This window comes from Prinia subflava, chromosome 3 (assembly GCF_021018805.1).
Source record: "Prinia subflava isolate CZ2003 ecotype Zambia chromosome 3, Cam_Psub_1.2, whole genome shotgun sequence".
NCBI classification, from domain to species: Eukaryota; Metazoa; Chordata; class Aves; order Passeriformes; family Cisticolidae; genus Prinia; species Prinia subflava.
Genome location: NC_086249.1, coordinates 18,681,429 through 18,694,435, shown reverse-complemented (window position 1 = coordinate 18,694,435; position 13,007 = coordinate 18,681,429). Strand labels below are relative to the sequence as shown.

Genomic DNA, 13,007 nt, shown 5'->3' with positions numbered 1-13,007 from the left:
AGAAAGTGTATGGACTTTGGAAAGGACAGATTATGCAGGACAGACATGCTCCTTGCCACTCTAGGGAAAAAACACCCAATCTCGAGCTGAGGCTGGCTGGTACTGTGGTGGGTAACAACAGGCATTTTAAACCATGTTAACAGCAGAAAGAAGACTACAGGAAACACTGGTCTGTCACTTGGTGAGGTGGGTCACCCTGAGCAGTGATGAAGCAGAGACATTTAATGCTGCCTTTGCTTCATTCTCTGACACTGGTGATGGGAGTGTCCAGAGCCCTGGGCTGGATGGCCATGGCTGGGGGAGTGATGAACTCCCAGCTGACTTCCAACTTGTATGGGATTTGCTGCTGCAACTGAATGCACCTAAATCTATGGGGCCCAATGGGATTCCTCCTGGGGTACTGAAGAGCTGGCCAGTGTAACTGAGAGGTGAGACCTCTCAGTTATTAATCAACAGCCTTGGGAATCTGTATAAGTTGATGTGGAAGCCGGCCAATGTTGTTCCAATTTTCAAGAGGGGCAAGAAAGAAGACCTTGGTAACTGCAGATCAATCAGTCTCACTCTGGTGCCTGGTAAAACTGTGGAGAAATTAGTCTGGAAGCTATCAAGAAGAAGACTTGAAAGACAACACAGTTGTTGATCAAAGTGCATACGAGTTCTTGAGGGGAAAGTCAGGCCTTTCACCAATTTATTAACCTTTCACAACAAGGTTACCCACCTAGTAGACAAAGGAAAGGCAGATGTGGTTTTTTTCTTTTGGTCTTGGCAAAGCTTTTGATAGTCTCACCATATCCCTCTGGACAGTGTTCAGCGTACAGCCAGATGTGTATATAATGTCATCCACACAAAACTGAACAAGAACAAATGCCAGATTCTGCACCCAGAATGCTGTAACCCTGGATTATTTCTGCAGGGCTGCACCCAGTCTCATCCTGCAGTCTGCATTTAACAGACTGAAGAATGAGGCTGCAGAAGAGGCTCTGGGCATTTTGAGTGATGGCAGGCCCTGCCAGGTGAGCTATGCTGGGCTGTACTTGGCACAGAATAGTTAACTGGCAAGAGGAGTGAGGGTCCCAGTGCACTCAGGTACAGCCTCGCCACCACTGCGTGCAGTTTCATGCTCCACACTACAATGAGGATATAAAAATATTATAATGTGTCCAAAAGAGGGCAACCAAGACACCAAGGAAAGGTGTGACTTACAAGCAGCAGCTGAGGAAACAAAGTTAGTTCAGCCTGGAGAAGACCAAGGGCTGAATTCCTCACCAGGGACAGCAGAAGGGGAGTGCTGAGCTCTTCTCTTTGGTGTCCAGCAGCAAGACACAGGGAATGGCCTAAAGCTGCTTGGGGGAAGTTCAGATTTGGTATCAGAAAAAAGGGTCGTTTAGAGGGTGGCCAAGCTCCCCATGGAAGCAGTCATGACCCTGAGTCTGTCTCTGTTCAAGACATGTCTAGACAATGCTCTCGCTTATAGTTTAACTTCTAGGTTGCCCCGGACTTGATCCTTGTGAGTCCCTTCCAGCTCAGCACATTCTGTGATTCTGTGATGCTGGGATAACCTTGAAGTCCTCAGTCTTAGTATAGGGCAGCCCAGAGAAACAGCAAAGAAGCTATTCCTAAAGAACATTAGATCTTGCTGTTAAAACACAAGCTAAAGAGAGTTTAGTTAGTGGAGGAGGATTTCTCCTCCTCTTTTCAGCCAGGAAAGCAGAGAGGGGAAAAAGCTCAAGGTGTAACAATGCAGGCCAGGGCACAGCACAGAGATGCTTCTGTGACCTGGAGAAGAAGGTAAACCTACCCTCAGCAGCAGCCCTTACAGGCAGCCAAGGAACCAGCCCTGGTCACCCACACAGCTGTATCAGCATCCAAACACCTTTCTTCTCTCCCCACACTATGATGATCTGCCAGTGACCACAAATGTATTTCTTTCTTTTGTTCCTTTCCTTTCATCATCCTCATTCTAATTTCAACCAAATAAAATCTCTGTTCCACCTCCCACTACATAAAATAATCTCTTTTTTTCCCATGCACTAAGCACACCTGGACACAATATAAATTTGGTTGGTTTTTTTTTTGTTTTTGTTTAATTTTTACAAATATTTGAAAGCATCACTGAGCAGACAGTGACACAAGTAAGATATTCCAGCAGTGACAGGCACCCAATGAATGGCATTGTCCTGAATCGAGTCCCAAGTTCTCTTGGGATCAAGAGTGAAAGAGAAAAAATTTACTACAAAAAAAAGCCTGGTGCTGATGGCAGAAGAACTCCCTCACTTGGCCAAAAAAGAATTTGATATCCTACACAAATCTAAGCATTAATGAAGATTAGAGGCATATATCCACAAGGGTTAATACCAGTAAGCTCCTTTGCCTCCTCTCCAAATTTAACTGGTGGGATGAAGAAGGAAATCCACCTGCCTAGAGGCAGAGCCCACACCTGTAACTGAATCATCACAGATGGAGCAGAGGCATGGGGACCGAATTTGGCTACTGGATTAAAAACTTCATAGTGAGGACAAACAATACTAGTGGAGGGAGTTCAAAGATCCTCACTCTTATCTTCTGCTGGTCAGCAACGCTGGTTCTAGGAATCTTCAGCTTCTTTCATTTCTTCCCTTTGGGTAGGAGACTGTCACTGAAAGGGAAACAGAGGGGAGTCATCAGTCCAGAAAGCACATGCAAAGCTGTACCAGCCCCTCAGTATTGATTCTGAAGTATGGGTTGTCACACCCAAAGGATATAAGCTTCCAAGTCCTTCCTATCAGGCAGGGTTTTTTTTGAAAAGTCCCTTAAATCTTCTGGAACAAATATGACAGAATCTGGTCAGAGGTGAGAAAGAAGGATGTCATAATCAAAGATCCCACAGAAAAGAAACCAACGCTGGTTTCCCTTCTCAGTTCTGAGAAATCTAAGCTTTTAGCTGCATCCTGTTGGCACTGCCTTTTTCAGTAAACACTGGACAGACAAGGCAAAGCCATCAAACTCCCGACAGTTCTGAAAGCAGGAAATGGGGTGTTCTCACACAAACTGGAAAGCTTTTGGAGAACAAAAGCATCTTCCCTAGAGACCATCAGCCCAAGCCAACACAAATTCCCATGATATCTGCCTGGCTCCTCACAGCCCCATGTGCATAACCACAGGATGCCCTGTACGTGTGACAGTTCAGGGAATGCTCCAGTTACTCCTGCCTCTCCATGCAAGGCTCCTTTTGAGGCACACATGGAGCTCCAATTACTGCACATTCCATGTATATGTTTGTGTGGTCCCTGCAAGTAAAACTTCAAGTTTCACATCACAAATGGCAACTGAGGTGGAGATTGGAATAAACGTGCTGGGGCCAAAACAGCCCAGGCCAGAAACATCCCAGGCACCAGGAAACAGCAACATCCTGGTTCCAGTACTAACAAAAGGTCAAAATGTGCAGTGCCTTACCTTCCTCTGTGTCAGCAGATGCAGCAAGGGGCGGAGGGTGGGAAAGAAAAAAAAAAAAAACCAAACAAGAGTAAATTGATTAGATTTAACAAAAATCCCCGTTTCCACAGTAGGAGGGGCTGCTCCCTACTTCGCTGTATCCTCTGGCATCATGCTCCCCTCAGAAAAAGATCCTGAGAGAGCTCCAGAAAGGGAAGGACCTTCCCAGGTAGGGTGCAGACAAACCCAGGCACCCAGCCCCTTTACCTGGTGAAGGCCTCATCCTGCAGGTTCAGTACCAAGTTATCCGCTGTGAGATACACACGGTTTTGTGAAGCAGCAATCTGAAAATGAAATACATTTACAGGCATGGCATCAAGGACTAAAAATGCACATGGAGGAACAGCACTAGGAACCTATCTCCCCCCTCAGATACAGCACTCGTTTTCTTCACTTAAGACCTCAGTTAAATCAATGCAATTCCCCGAAACAACTCCCTAACTTCCTGACTTCCCATCCCAGAGCCATCAGATTTTCTAAAAGTGCTCATTCTGTCTCTCTGTCACAAAGACCTTTGGTCCCACACTTATCTGTCTCCCTTTCTCAGCTGCAGGTAACCAGAAGCTTTCGGCAGCTACAGCTGAGGGTGGGTGATGGAATCTTATGTGGATCTGGCCTTGACATATGAAGGGCATGAACTCTGAGCCTCACATCTAATTGCAGATCCTTGCTAAGTCTTAAGCTCTACTTGAGCAGAGAAGGGCTGGGCAGGAACAAAGATCAGGACAGGACAGATCACATTCGCCTTAAATTCATCATGTGGCCACTGGGCTGGGGGGACAGCACAAGGACTGCAAAAGGACAAAGGGAGTTCTGTGCCCCAGTGCTCACCGTTTTTGAGATGTTTTGAGCAGCTCGGATCTTACGTAGCTTGATGTAGCCTGGATTCCTGCTGAGAGCTTCCCCAAGGTACAAGGGAACAAAAGTTAAGGAAAATCCAACAGAATATGCTTATCCTCAAGGAATTCCTCCTAAGCCATGCTAAAGAACATCTTAGTAGGCAAAAAGCAATCTCTATCCCAGTAACATGGGCCTTTGGGTAGGCATAGTTTCACCTGCCCAAATGAAGAACATTATTTATTATGGTCACACACAGCCAATAAAAGTCAAACCTTATAACAAGGAGTGCAGACCCACAGCCTTCTCTGCCCTGCCTTTATCCACAGACAAACCTTGCTCCAGCCAGCTGGAGAAAGGGTGAAAAATAACAGTGACCTACTTGAAGCTATCACCCGATCACAGTCTCCTAAGCAGGAGTCTAATGTGACAGATTCTCAGGACTGTCAAGCTCACAAGCCACATCCCACAAAATCTCCCGAAGCAGGATATCATCTTGGCAGCTGTCGCTTCCCCCTCGGCCTGAACTATCTTCTGCTTCTGCTCCTGCTTGGCCTTCTCCACCAGGAACTGGGCACGCTGTGCCTCCTGCTGGGCTGCAGGGAGAAAGGACACAGGCATTGGAACCACATTGGATCTTTCATCAGAATCTGAGAGCTGAGAGCTAAGGCCCAGGGGCTCTGCTTCCCAAAGAATTGGTAACATTCTGGGACCACATCCAAACACAAAACATATCTGAGAGCACTTTACCTTGAGTAAAACTCACAGCACCCACACCCTACACAGGTAACCCCCTTAGTGAGCACCAGAGTCCCAGTCTGTGGAGGAACCTCAGTTTTGGGACCTCAGTCTCTCTGACGGTCTATCCCATTAGCTACGGCTTTCTGGTAACACTGGTAAAATAAACCTCTTCAGCTCTGTTACTAAGGAGGCTTAGAGATTTGTAACCCTGTACCTGTACCCATACAGTGACACAGCAGTGACACACTAGCCTAAATTCCACTTCCTTGTTTAATAATTCAGTGAAAAGGCAAAGGCAATCCACCCTTTTCAGGCACCAGTGAAACTCACCCACTTGCTTAGCCTCCACAGCAGCTGTGTATTCGCGACTGAAACTGAGCTCTGTGATAGCCACATCATCCAGGATGAGGCTGAAATCCTTGGCTCTCTCTGTCAGCTCTCGCCTAATGAGCAGAGACACCTGAAACACAAACACAGCAGCAGGAGTAGTACCAAGCACAGGGTGTTCCTCACTTCCTGTGCACTCCGAAAGTGAAGCACAACTGCTCTTCACAGTGTCGGGAGAGACAATCCCAGCTCCAAACCATGGCCATCAACACCATCTCTGAGTAACACTTCCACAGCCACAAAAAGCATTTTCAAAACTCTATTACAGCCCATTTGTAGTTACCACTTAACTGTTCCATGCAAGTAACATTGTGAAAGTAAAAAACCTTGAAAGCGTCTTTTGCTTTCACATCCTGCCACATCCAGTTCCACAGTTCCCAGCTTTGGCAATAAGCATTTCCTTCTCCACCTTGGATTTGCCACTGTTTGCAGGCTGTGTTTTCATAACTGTATTCCAACACAGAAAAAGAAAGGACCACAATTTTTTAACTTGTATCACATCTCTTAATTACAGTAGCTACTTGTCTAGTGTAGCTAGTCCACTTTTCTGGTTACTTTGGGTGGGTGTTGCTGTTAGATACTTTGATTTATTCTACATTTACTTGCCAGCACCTTCTTCAGGCAGCCTGACAAGTCCTGCACCTTAACAGAAACTGTTGCTACAGCATCACATGCTTGGCCAGTCCAGCATTTGCTTTTACTTTTACTGCGGCTGTTTCTGAGCAAAACTCTAAACAGTGACAGAAATTGTTCCTGTGTGAACTGTGAGTGCACAACTACACAAAATCACTTGGTTTTTTTCTGACTATCAATCCCTTCAATACCGCATCACTTTATAATAACAAGCACCGGATAGATACATGACAAGAAAACAAATGCAATTCAGTTTGTTCAAAAATTTCAGAGATCAAAGACTGATTCTTATCTGAGATCACAAATGCTTAACAGTCTTTGCTTCCAATACAACTGAAACCCTCACAGATATTCTTTGTTGTCCCATCCTCTCTATGCATTCTCTTTCTACCTGAAGACTAAAAAATCCCTCCAGTGCATTCTGTGTGGGTGAGCACAAAATCCTGAAGCCCCTGACCAGGTGGATACAGATAATTTCTCATAACAGAACCTGGACATTCAGTTCTACTCTTTGGTTCTTTCGACATGGATCAGAGATGTGGTCCCTGATAGTTAAAAGATGCTTTGTATTTCATCCAACAACTTTTCCTTTTCAGCACCCTGCTGGTCTGCAGGAACTCCTCTAAACCTTTTAAAACAAGACCAGCACCTCCTCTCTGCTCCAGCTGCTATAGGTGATGAGAAACACCCAGCAACCAAATTATTACAATACAAACTTTCACAAACAGGCATTTTTAGGTTAGATATTTTTAATACTTTGCAACACTCCCCCAGAGAACACTAAGCTTTTTCTAAACAGTGCAGGGAGGGTGCCAAGACAACTGAGCCAGGCTCTTCTCAGTGATATCAAACAACAGGACAAGAGGCAATGGACAGAAACTAGAACACAAGAAGTTCCACCTGAATATGAGGACCAACTTCTTTACTGTGCAGGTGACACAGCCCTGTAACAGGCTGCGGAGTCTCCCCCACTAGAGACATTCGAGAATCACCTGGGAGCAATCCTGTGCCATGTGCTCTAGGATGGCCTTGTTTGAGCAGGGAGGCTGGACTGGATGACCCACTGTGGTCCCTTCCAGCCTGACCCCTCCTGTGATTGTAAACAGAAGTTACTTGCTACCCTTCTGCAGCACCCATCTCTGACAGGTTAGTGCTTTGTTAACTGCTCGTTCCCATTGTTTTTCAGATCTTTCAAAGCTGTTTAATTTGCTCTGACAGTTGTTTCGAGATCTGTATTTTTAAAGCCAGTTCCAGTAACCCCTGTGGACCATGCAGTAGACCAGCTCTCCTTCCCACAGTGCTACATTTCCGTGCAGTTCTGCACTCTCTGCACCAACAGACCCAATTTCCTCCTCAGAAGCTGCCAATACCATGTTTGTTCCTGTACTGGAATCAGGCTGCAGGCAGGACACGCTTTCCATGAGGATGCAGTGTCCGCCAGCTGACCGCAGCTCCTTTCCCTGTCCTGCCTCTCCCCCAGCCCCGCGGCAGCGCTCACCTGGGCTCTCTGTGTGATGAGCTGCGAGGCGTTGAACTTGGCCACCACGCTCTTGAGCACCTCGTTGACGATGGAGGGCAGGACGCGCTCCTCGTAGTCCAGCCCCAGGCGCTGGTACATGCTGGGCAGCTCGGCGGCGTTGGGCCGCGTCAGGACACGCAGGGAGATGTTCACCATCTGCAGGTCTGCGGGGCAGGGAGCGCCTCAGGGGAGCCACCACAGGCCCCCTCCAGAGCCCCTCCGCCAGCGACTGGAGCCGCCGGGCACCAGCCGGGAGAGGGACGTTTTGGGGGGAGTCAGGGAGAAATGAGGGTGGCGAGGCGCTGGCACAGGTTGCCCAGGGCAGCTGTGGATGCTCCAGCCCTAGAGGTGCTCGAGACCAGGGTCGGATGGGACTTTGCGCAACATGGTCTGGTGAAAGGCGTCGCTATCCGCGGCAGGAAATTGTGACTAAGCGATCTTTGAGATCTATTCCAACCCCTCGACATTTCATGATTGTTTGAGGAGCGCCAGAACTCCGGCCGAATTCCCGTCCCGTGCCTCCCACCTCGTGGCCCCTCTATCTCACCTTTGGAACCAGTGGGGGAGGAGATTTTCCGCGGCCGCGCTCGGATGTCGTAGATGATGGGATACTGGAACCAGGGGATCCTGCGGGGGGCGGAGGCGCGTTAGGGGCGAGGGCCCCGCCGGGCCGGGGGGACCGGGAGGGGACGGGGGGACGGGGCCCTACCTGAAGTGCAGCCCCTCGGCCAGGATGGTGTCCTGCTGCACGCCGCCGATGCGGTTGAAGAAGATGGCGCGCTGGCCGCCCTCCACTGCGGGGACAGAGCGGGGGCTTGGTCAGCGCGGGCGGCGAGCGCCAAGGCTCCGAGGGGTTGGGGGGGCACTCCACTCACCAATGAAGACGGACTCTCGCACGCCATAGGCCAGGGCACCGGCGCCCAGCAGCAGCTTGAGCGCGGTGCCGACGCCGCGGGGCCCGGTCGGCAGCCGCCCCGCCAGGTCCTTCAGGTTCTGCGCCATGGCCGCCCCGCCGCCGCCCCCGCCGGGAAGGACACCGGAAGGAGCGACCGTCGTGGCGCTCCGGCGGGAAACCGCGGTGCTGGGAGCGCCCCCGCTGCCCCTTTCTTCCCCCAGCACTCGCCTTCCGGCGCGGTGGCCGCGGCGCTCCGGAAGCGAGTCCGGCCGGAGCCAGATAGAGGGCGCGCCCCGGCGCCATCTTGGGTGGCCGCGGCGGGAAGGGCGGGGCCGGGGCGGGGCCGGCGGGGCCGCGTGACAAAATGGCGGCGCCCAGGCGGCCACGTGGGGACGCGCCGGAGGAAGAGGAGGATGAAGGGCGCTCGCTGGCGGGCAAGAGGCCCCGCGGGCAGCGGCGGCTCGTGGTCGTGCTGGAGGGGGCGAGTCTGGAGACCGTGAAGGTGCAGTCGGCGGGAGGTTGGGGCGGGCCCGGCCGTGCCGCGGGTGCCCTCGCTCCCCGCTCACCTGTCCGTGCTTTGGCCGCAGGTGGGGAAGACGTTTGAGCTGCTCAACTGCGACAAGCACAAGGCGCTGCTGCTACGGAACGGTCGGGACCCCGGGGAGGTGCGGCCCGACATCACCCACCAGGTACCCGATGGGCCCGGCGGCGCCTGTGGCGGCCTGGGCAGCTCGGGGCGATCGTCCCTCGGGTCTGGGGTCCGCTTGTGGCCCTGGAGCCCGGGGCCGAGTTTGGCCTCCCCCATGGTGGTGGGTTTAGGTTGAGCCGCTATTTGGGCCTGGGCTTGATTTCTTAGCATCACAGCATTACATCCCGCAGTCGGATGAGCTGTTAGCGTCAATATCGGTCCCTTCTGCATTTGTGGGGGCGAGCCGTTAATTTTCCCTAGAATTCTCTCTCTTGTACCTTCCTATTTCCATTACCGCGTGCTTTTCACTTTCAGAGTCTCCTGATGCTCATGGACAGCCCCCTGAATCGGGCTGGGCTCCTGCAGGTTTATATCCATACCAAGAAGAATGTTCTCATTGAAGTCAATCCCCAAACCAGAATCCCAAGAACTTTTGATCGATTCTGTGGTCTTATGGGTGAGTGATTCAAACTCTACACCAGCTATAGAATAATGCAGGAAGGTGGTCGGGGTTGGAGGAACTTCGGGAAAAGTCAAAAACGGGCACTGACCTTGAAACGTGAAAGTGAGAGAAGAGCAGAGAAGTGAAAGCATCTTCCTGGGAGGTTCAAGGATGCCTACCCCAGCTGTGTGCTCCTTAGCATAGTGGGGAGTGCCTGCAGGAGGTGGTGCTATCAGCAAAGTAACTCTTCTCAGGCTGCGATGGGAGCTCTAAAGGCGATGGGAGCTCTAAAGGCGGGCTTTTTGTGTACCTCAGCACAGGCAAAGCACGGAATTCCTCCAGCAGATTACCACACAGCTTAAGTGATTTCTTTCTTCTTTTCTTTTTGCCAGTTCAGCTGCTGCATAAGCTCAGTGTTAGAGCAGCTGATGGGCCTCAGAAACTGCTGAAGGTAAATGTTCTGTAACTGTTCGCACTTAATGTTGCAAAATTCTAACAGCAACGTAGGATGGATTTATTTTTGGTGGGGGGGGAGGTGTTTCTTTGGTTGGGGTCCCAGGTTGTGGGTGTGGTTGCTATTCCATTCTGTCACATCATTGCTGGGGGCCCTGGTTTCAGGGGGGCTCTCCCTCATGCTACCTGGGTAGGAGCTGCTGCTGCAGCAGCAAGGAAACCCCAAACACACCTGTCTTTGGAGCTGAGGGATCTGTTTCCTCATGTGAGCCTGGCTGCCATGCCTGGGCATTGACTCCTTTCGGGTACAGCTTTTAAAATGGCAGAAAGAGGTGGAAATGAAGAGAAAATTAACGTGAACAGCTTCTGCAGTCGCAGAGGGGAAGACTGGATAAACCACAGGAACAAAGGGTTTATCACAATATTGGATTCCTCAGATGAAGAACTACTGCCCTTGTTGCTGGAAATGTCAGATAAGCAGCAGCCTGAGGAAGGTGATGGTGATGTCATCTTGGCAGAGAACGCTTGGCCCCAGCCAGTGCATCCACCCCAGGACACGGGTCAGCAAGCAGGGAGGGACAAGGAGCAGCCTTTTCCAGCCTTTTCCACACAGGGCTTTCATGAACCTCCCTCGAGGAATGTGCCAGAACAAGAAGCTGCTGGGCTGGAGCAGGACCTCACTGCTCCTCAAGACAGCAGCAAGAAGAACTAATCGTGACTTAAATGTGTTGTGTAACTTTCTTCTGGAAAATCCAGATTCCAAAAGAAGGAGAGTGGTTTTAAATCCCAGCAGCAGCCTGCTTGCCAGCTGAGACGAGACAAAGTTGCCTAAAGGGGGCTATAGACCCTCCATGCCCTCCTTCTGTGCCTGTTTCAGGAGCATCTTCCAGATACACTCTGAGACTGGCAACATCTGGACACACCTGCTGGGGCTTGTTCTGTCCCTCTGCCTGGGGATCCTGACCATGCTGCCCAATGTGTACTTCATGGCTTCTTGGCAGAAGGTGGTGTTTGGGATGCTCTTCCTGGGAGCAGTGCTGTGCCTCAGCTTCTCCTGGCTATTCCATATTGCCGACTGTCACTTGGAGAAGGTCTTGTGGACTTTTTCAACTTTGGATTATTTAGGAACTGCACTGCTGGTCATGGGGAGCTCTGCTACTCGTTCTCCTGCTCCCCACAGCCAAAACTCATCCACCTCTACATCACCTGTATCCTGGGCATGTCTGCCATTACCGAGCCTCAATCCATCTGGGATTGTTCTTGCTCAGGGACCTGGGTGTACTTGGTGGGTAATCAGGGGGACAGGGAAACAGGACGTGTGTCTCAAGGGGGTTTGATTTTTGGGTGAGGACTGTCTGTGATGTTGAATTGTGTACATAATGTTGGTTGTGGAACGACACCACCACTGTACTTTGTAAGTACCGTGGACAATGAAGATGGACTGCTCCAGGGGCACCAGTCAGGAGCTCCTGCTGCAGCCTGCAACCAGCTGTTGAATTTGGTTGTTTGCTGCTTTTAGCAAACAATGGATCTAGCTACGTGTCAGGGTCTGTTACCTTTACACCCCTGCTAACTTTCTGCCTTCTGTAGGTGATTAAAAATCCAGTCAGTGACCACCTGCCCGTGGGCTGTATGAAGATCGGCACCTCTTTCGCAGCGTCGCAGGTGGCGGATCTGCGTGAGCTGGTTCCTGCAGCGGAGCCCGTCGTCATTGTGGTGGGAGCTTTTGCCCACGGGTCGGTAAGTGTGTGTATCCCTCGTCTGGGGTTGTAAAAAGGGCTCAGTCTGGTTCTGAGTGTGGAGGTTTTATCTGCCTTTTTTTTTGGCTTGGCTTCCCCTCCACCCAGACTCCCATTTTTTCCATATGTTTGTCAAATAAAGGTCCAAAACTGTAACACTTGGGACTGCTCTCCCTTCTGAGGGAGGGCATTAGTGAAGGCTAGCAGTTTCCCTGCTGAGGAAATACTGCACCTCTGCAGTTGTTAGGGTTGGAAGGGATCTCTGGAGATCACCCAGTCCAACCCCGTGCCAAAGCAGGGTCAGCTGGAGCAGGTGACCCAGGAACATGTCCAGGTGGATTTTGAATGTCCCTAGAGAGGGAGACTCCACAACATCCCTAGAGAGCCTGTTCCAGTGCTCTGCCACCCTCACTGTTAAGTTCTTCCTCCTGTTTTGGTGAAACTTTTTGTGTTTTAGTTTATGGCCACTGCTCCTCACCCTGTCGCTGGGCACCAGAGGAAAGAGCCTGGCACCATCCTCTTGGCAACCGCCCTTGAGATATTTATGTGCATTAATGAGATCCCCTCTCAGCCTTCTCTTTTCTAGACAAAACAGGCCCTGCAGTCTCTCCTCATAAGAGATGGTTCCGTGTCCTGATAATCTTTCTAGCCTCTGCTGGACTCTCTCCAGTGGCTCCTTGTATTGGCGATGGGGCTCAGTAAAAACCTTTTGCAACTCAATTTTTTTTTTTCTTATTTCCCCCCCGCTTTTCTCCCAGGTCAATGTTGACTATACAGAAAAGATGGTCTCCATCAGCAACTATCCCCTTTCTGCTGCCCTGACGTGTGCTAAAATTACTACAGCCTTTGAGGAAGTGTGGGGAGTAGTGTGAGCTTCTGCTGCTACTGCTGTCATGATGGACTTGTATACAGTGACTTCACATTCTGGAAAGGCTCTTTAACTTGGGTGTGGACCTGGTGCAACTTTGGGCTCCTGGAAAACACTTCACCTTCGTCCTTGTAGCTGCTGAAGCAGTGAGACTTTAAACGGACTGCCCCAAGTGACCCTTTTTCCTCCTATTAAAGGTACCTTCTTTGATTAAAAAAAGTGCTTGTGAATTTTACTTTCTCATTTTTCATGTGTGGGTAGGCTGGATCCCCTTATAGCAGGGACTTGGCCCAAATTTGTCACAAAACTGGAATTCTTAGCTGTGCCCTGCTCA

The 13,007-nt window shown here is 50.4% G+C and overlaps 2 protein-coding genes across 2 annotated transcripts; one reads left to right on the top strand and one right to left on the bottom strand.

Moving 5' to 3' along the window:
• Positions 1-2,469: 2,469 nt before the first annotated feature.
• Positions 2,470-8,687, bottom strand: PHB2 (prohibitin 2). Its single transcript, XM_063394183.1, has 8 exons — positions 8,464-8,687; positions 8,298-8,382; positions 8,136-8,215; positions 7,568-7,752; positions 5,380-5,509; positions 4,801-4,904; positions 4,303-4,380; positions 2,470-3,755 (listed from the first exon to the last, which is right to left on the bottom strand). Exons 1-8 carry the CDS (start codon positions 8,588-8,590, stop codon positions 3,675-3,677), a joined length of 870 nt encoding a protein of 289 aa, XP_063250253.1. The 5' UTR covers positions 8,591-8,687; the 3' UTR covers positions 2,470-3,674.
• Positions 8,688-8,802: 115 nt separating this feature from the next.
• Positions 8,803-12,892, top strand: EMG1 (EMG1 N1-specific pseudouridine methyltransferase). The gene is made up of 6 exons (XM_063394184.1): positions 8,803-8,985; positions 9,071-9,172; positions 9,487-9,628; positions 10,006-10,064; positions 11,657-11,806; positions 12,564-12,892. Exons 1-6 carry the CDS (start codon positions 8,848-8,850, stop codon positions 12,675-12,677), a joined length of 705 nt encoding a protein of 234 aa, XP_063250254.1. The 5' UTR covers positions 8,803-8,847; the 3' UTR covers positions 12,678-12,892.
• Positions 12,893-13,007: the final 115 nt, after the last annotated feature.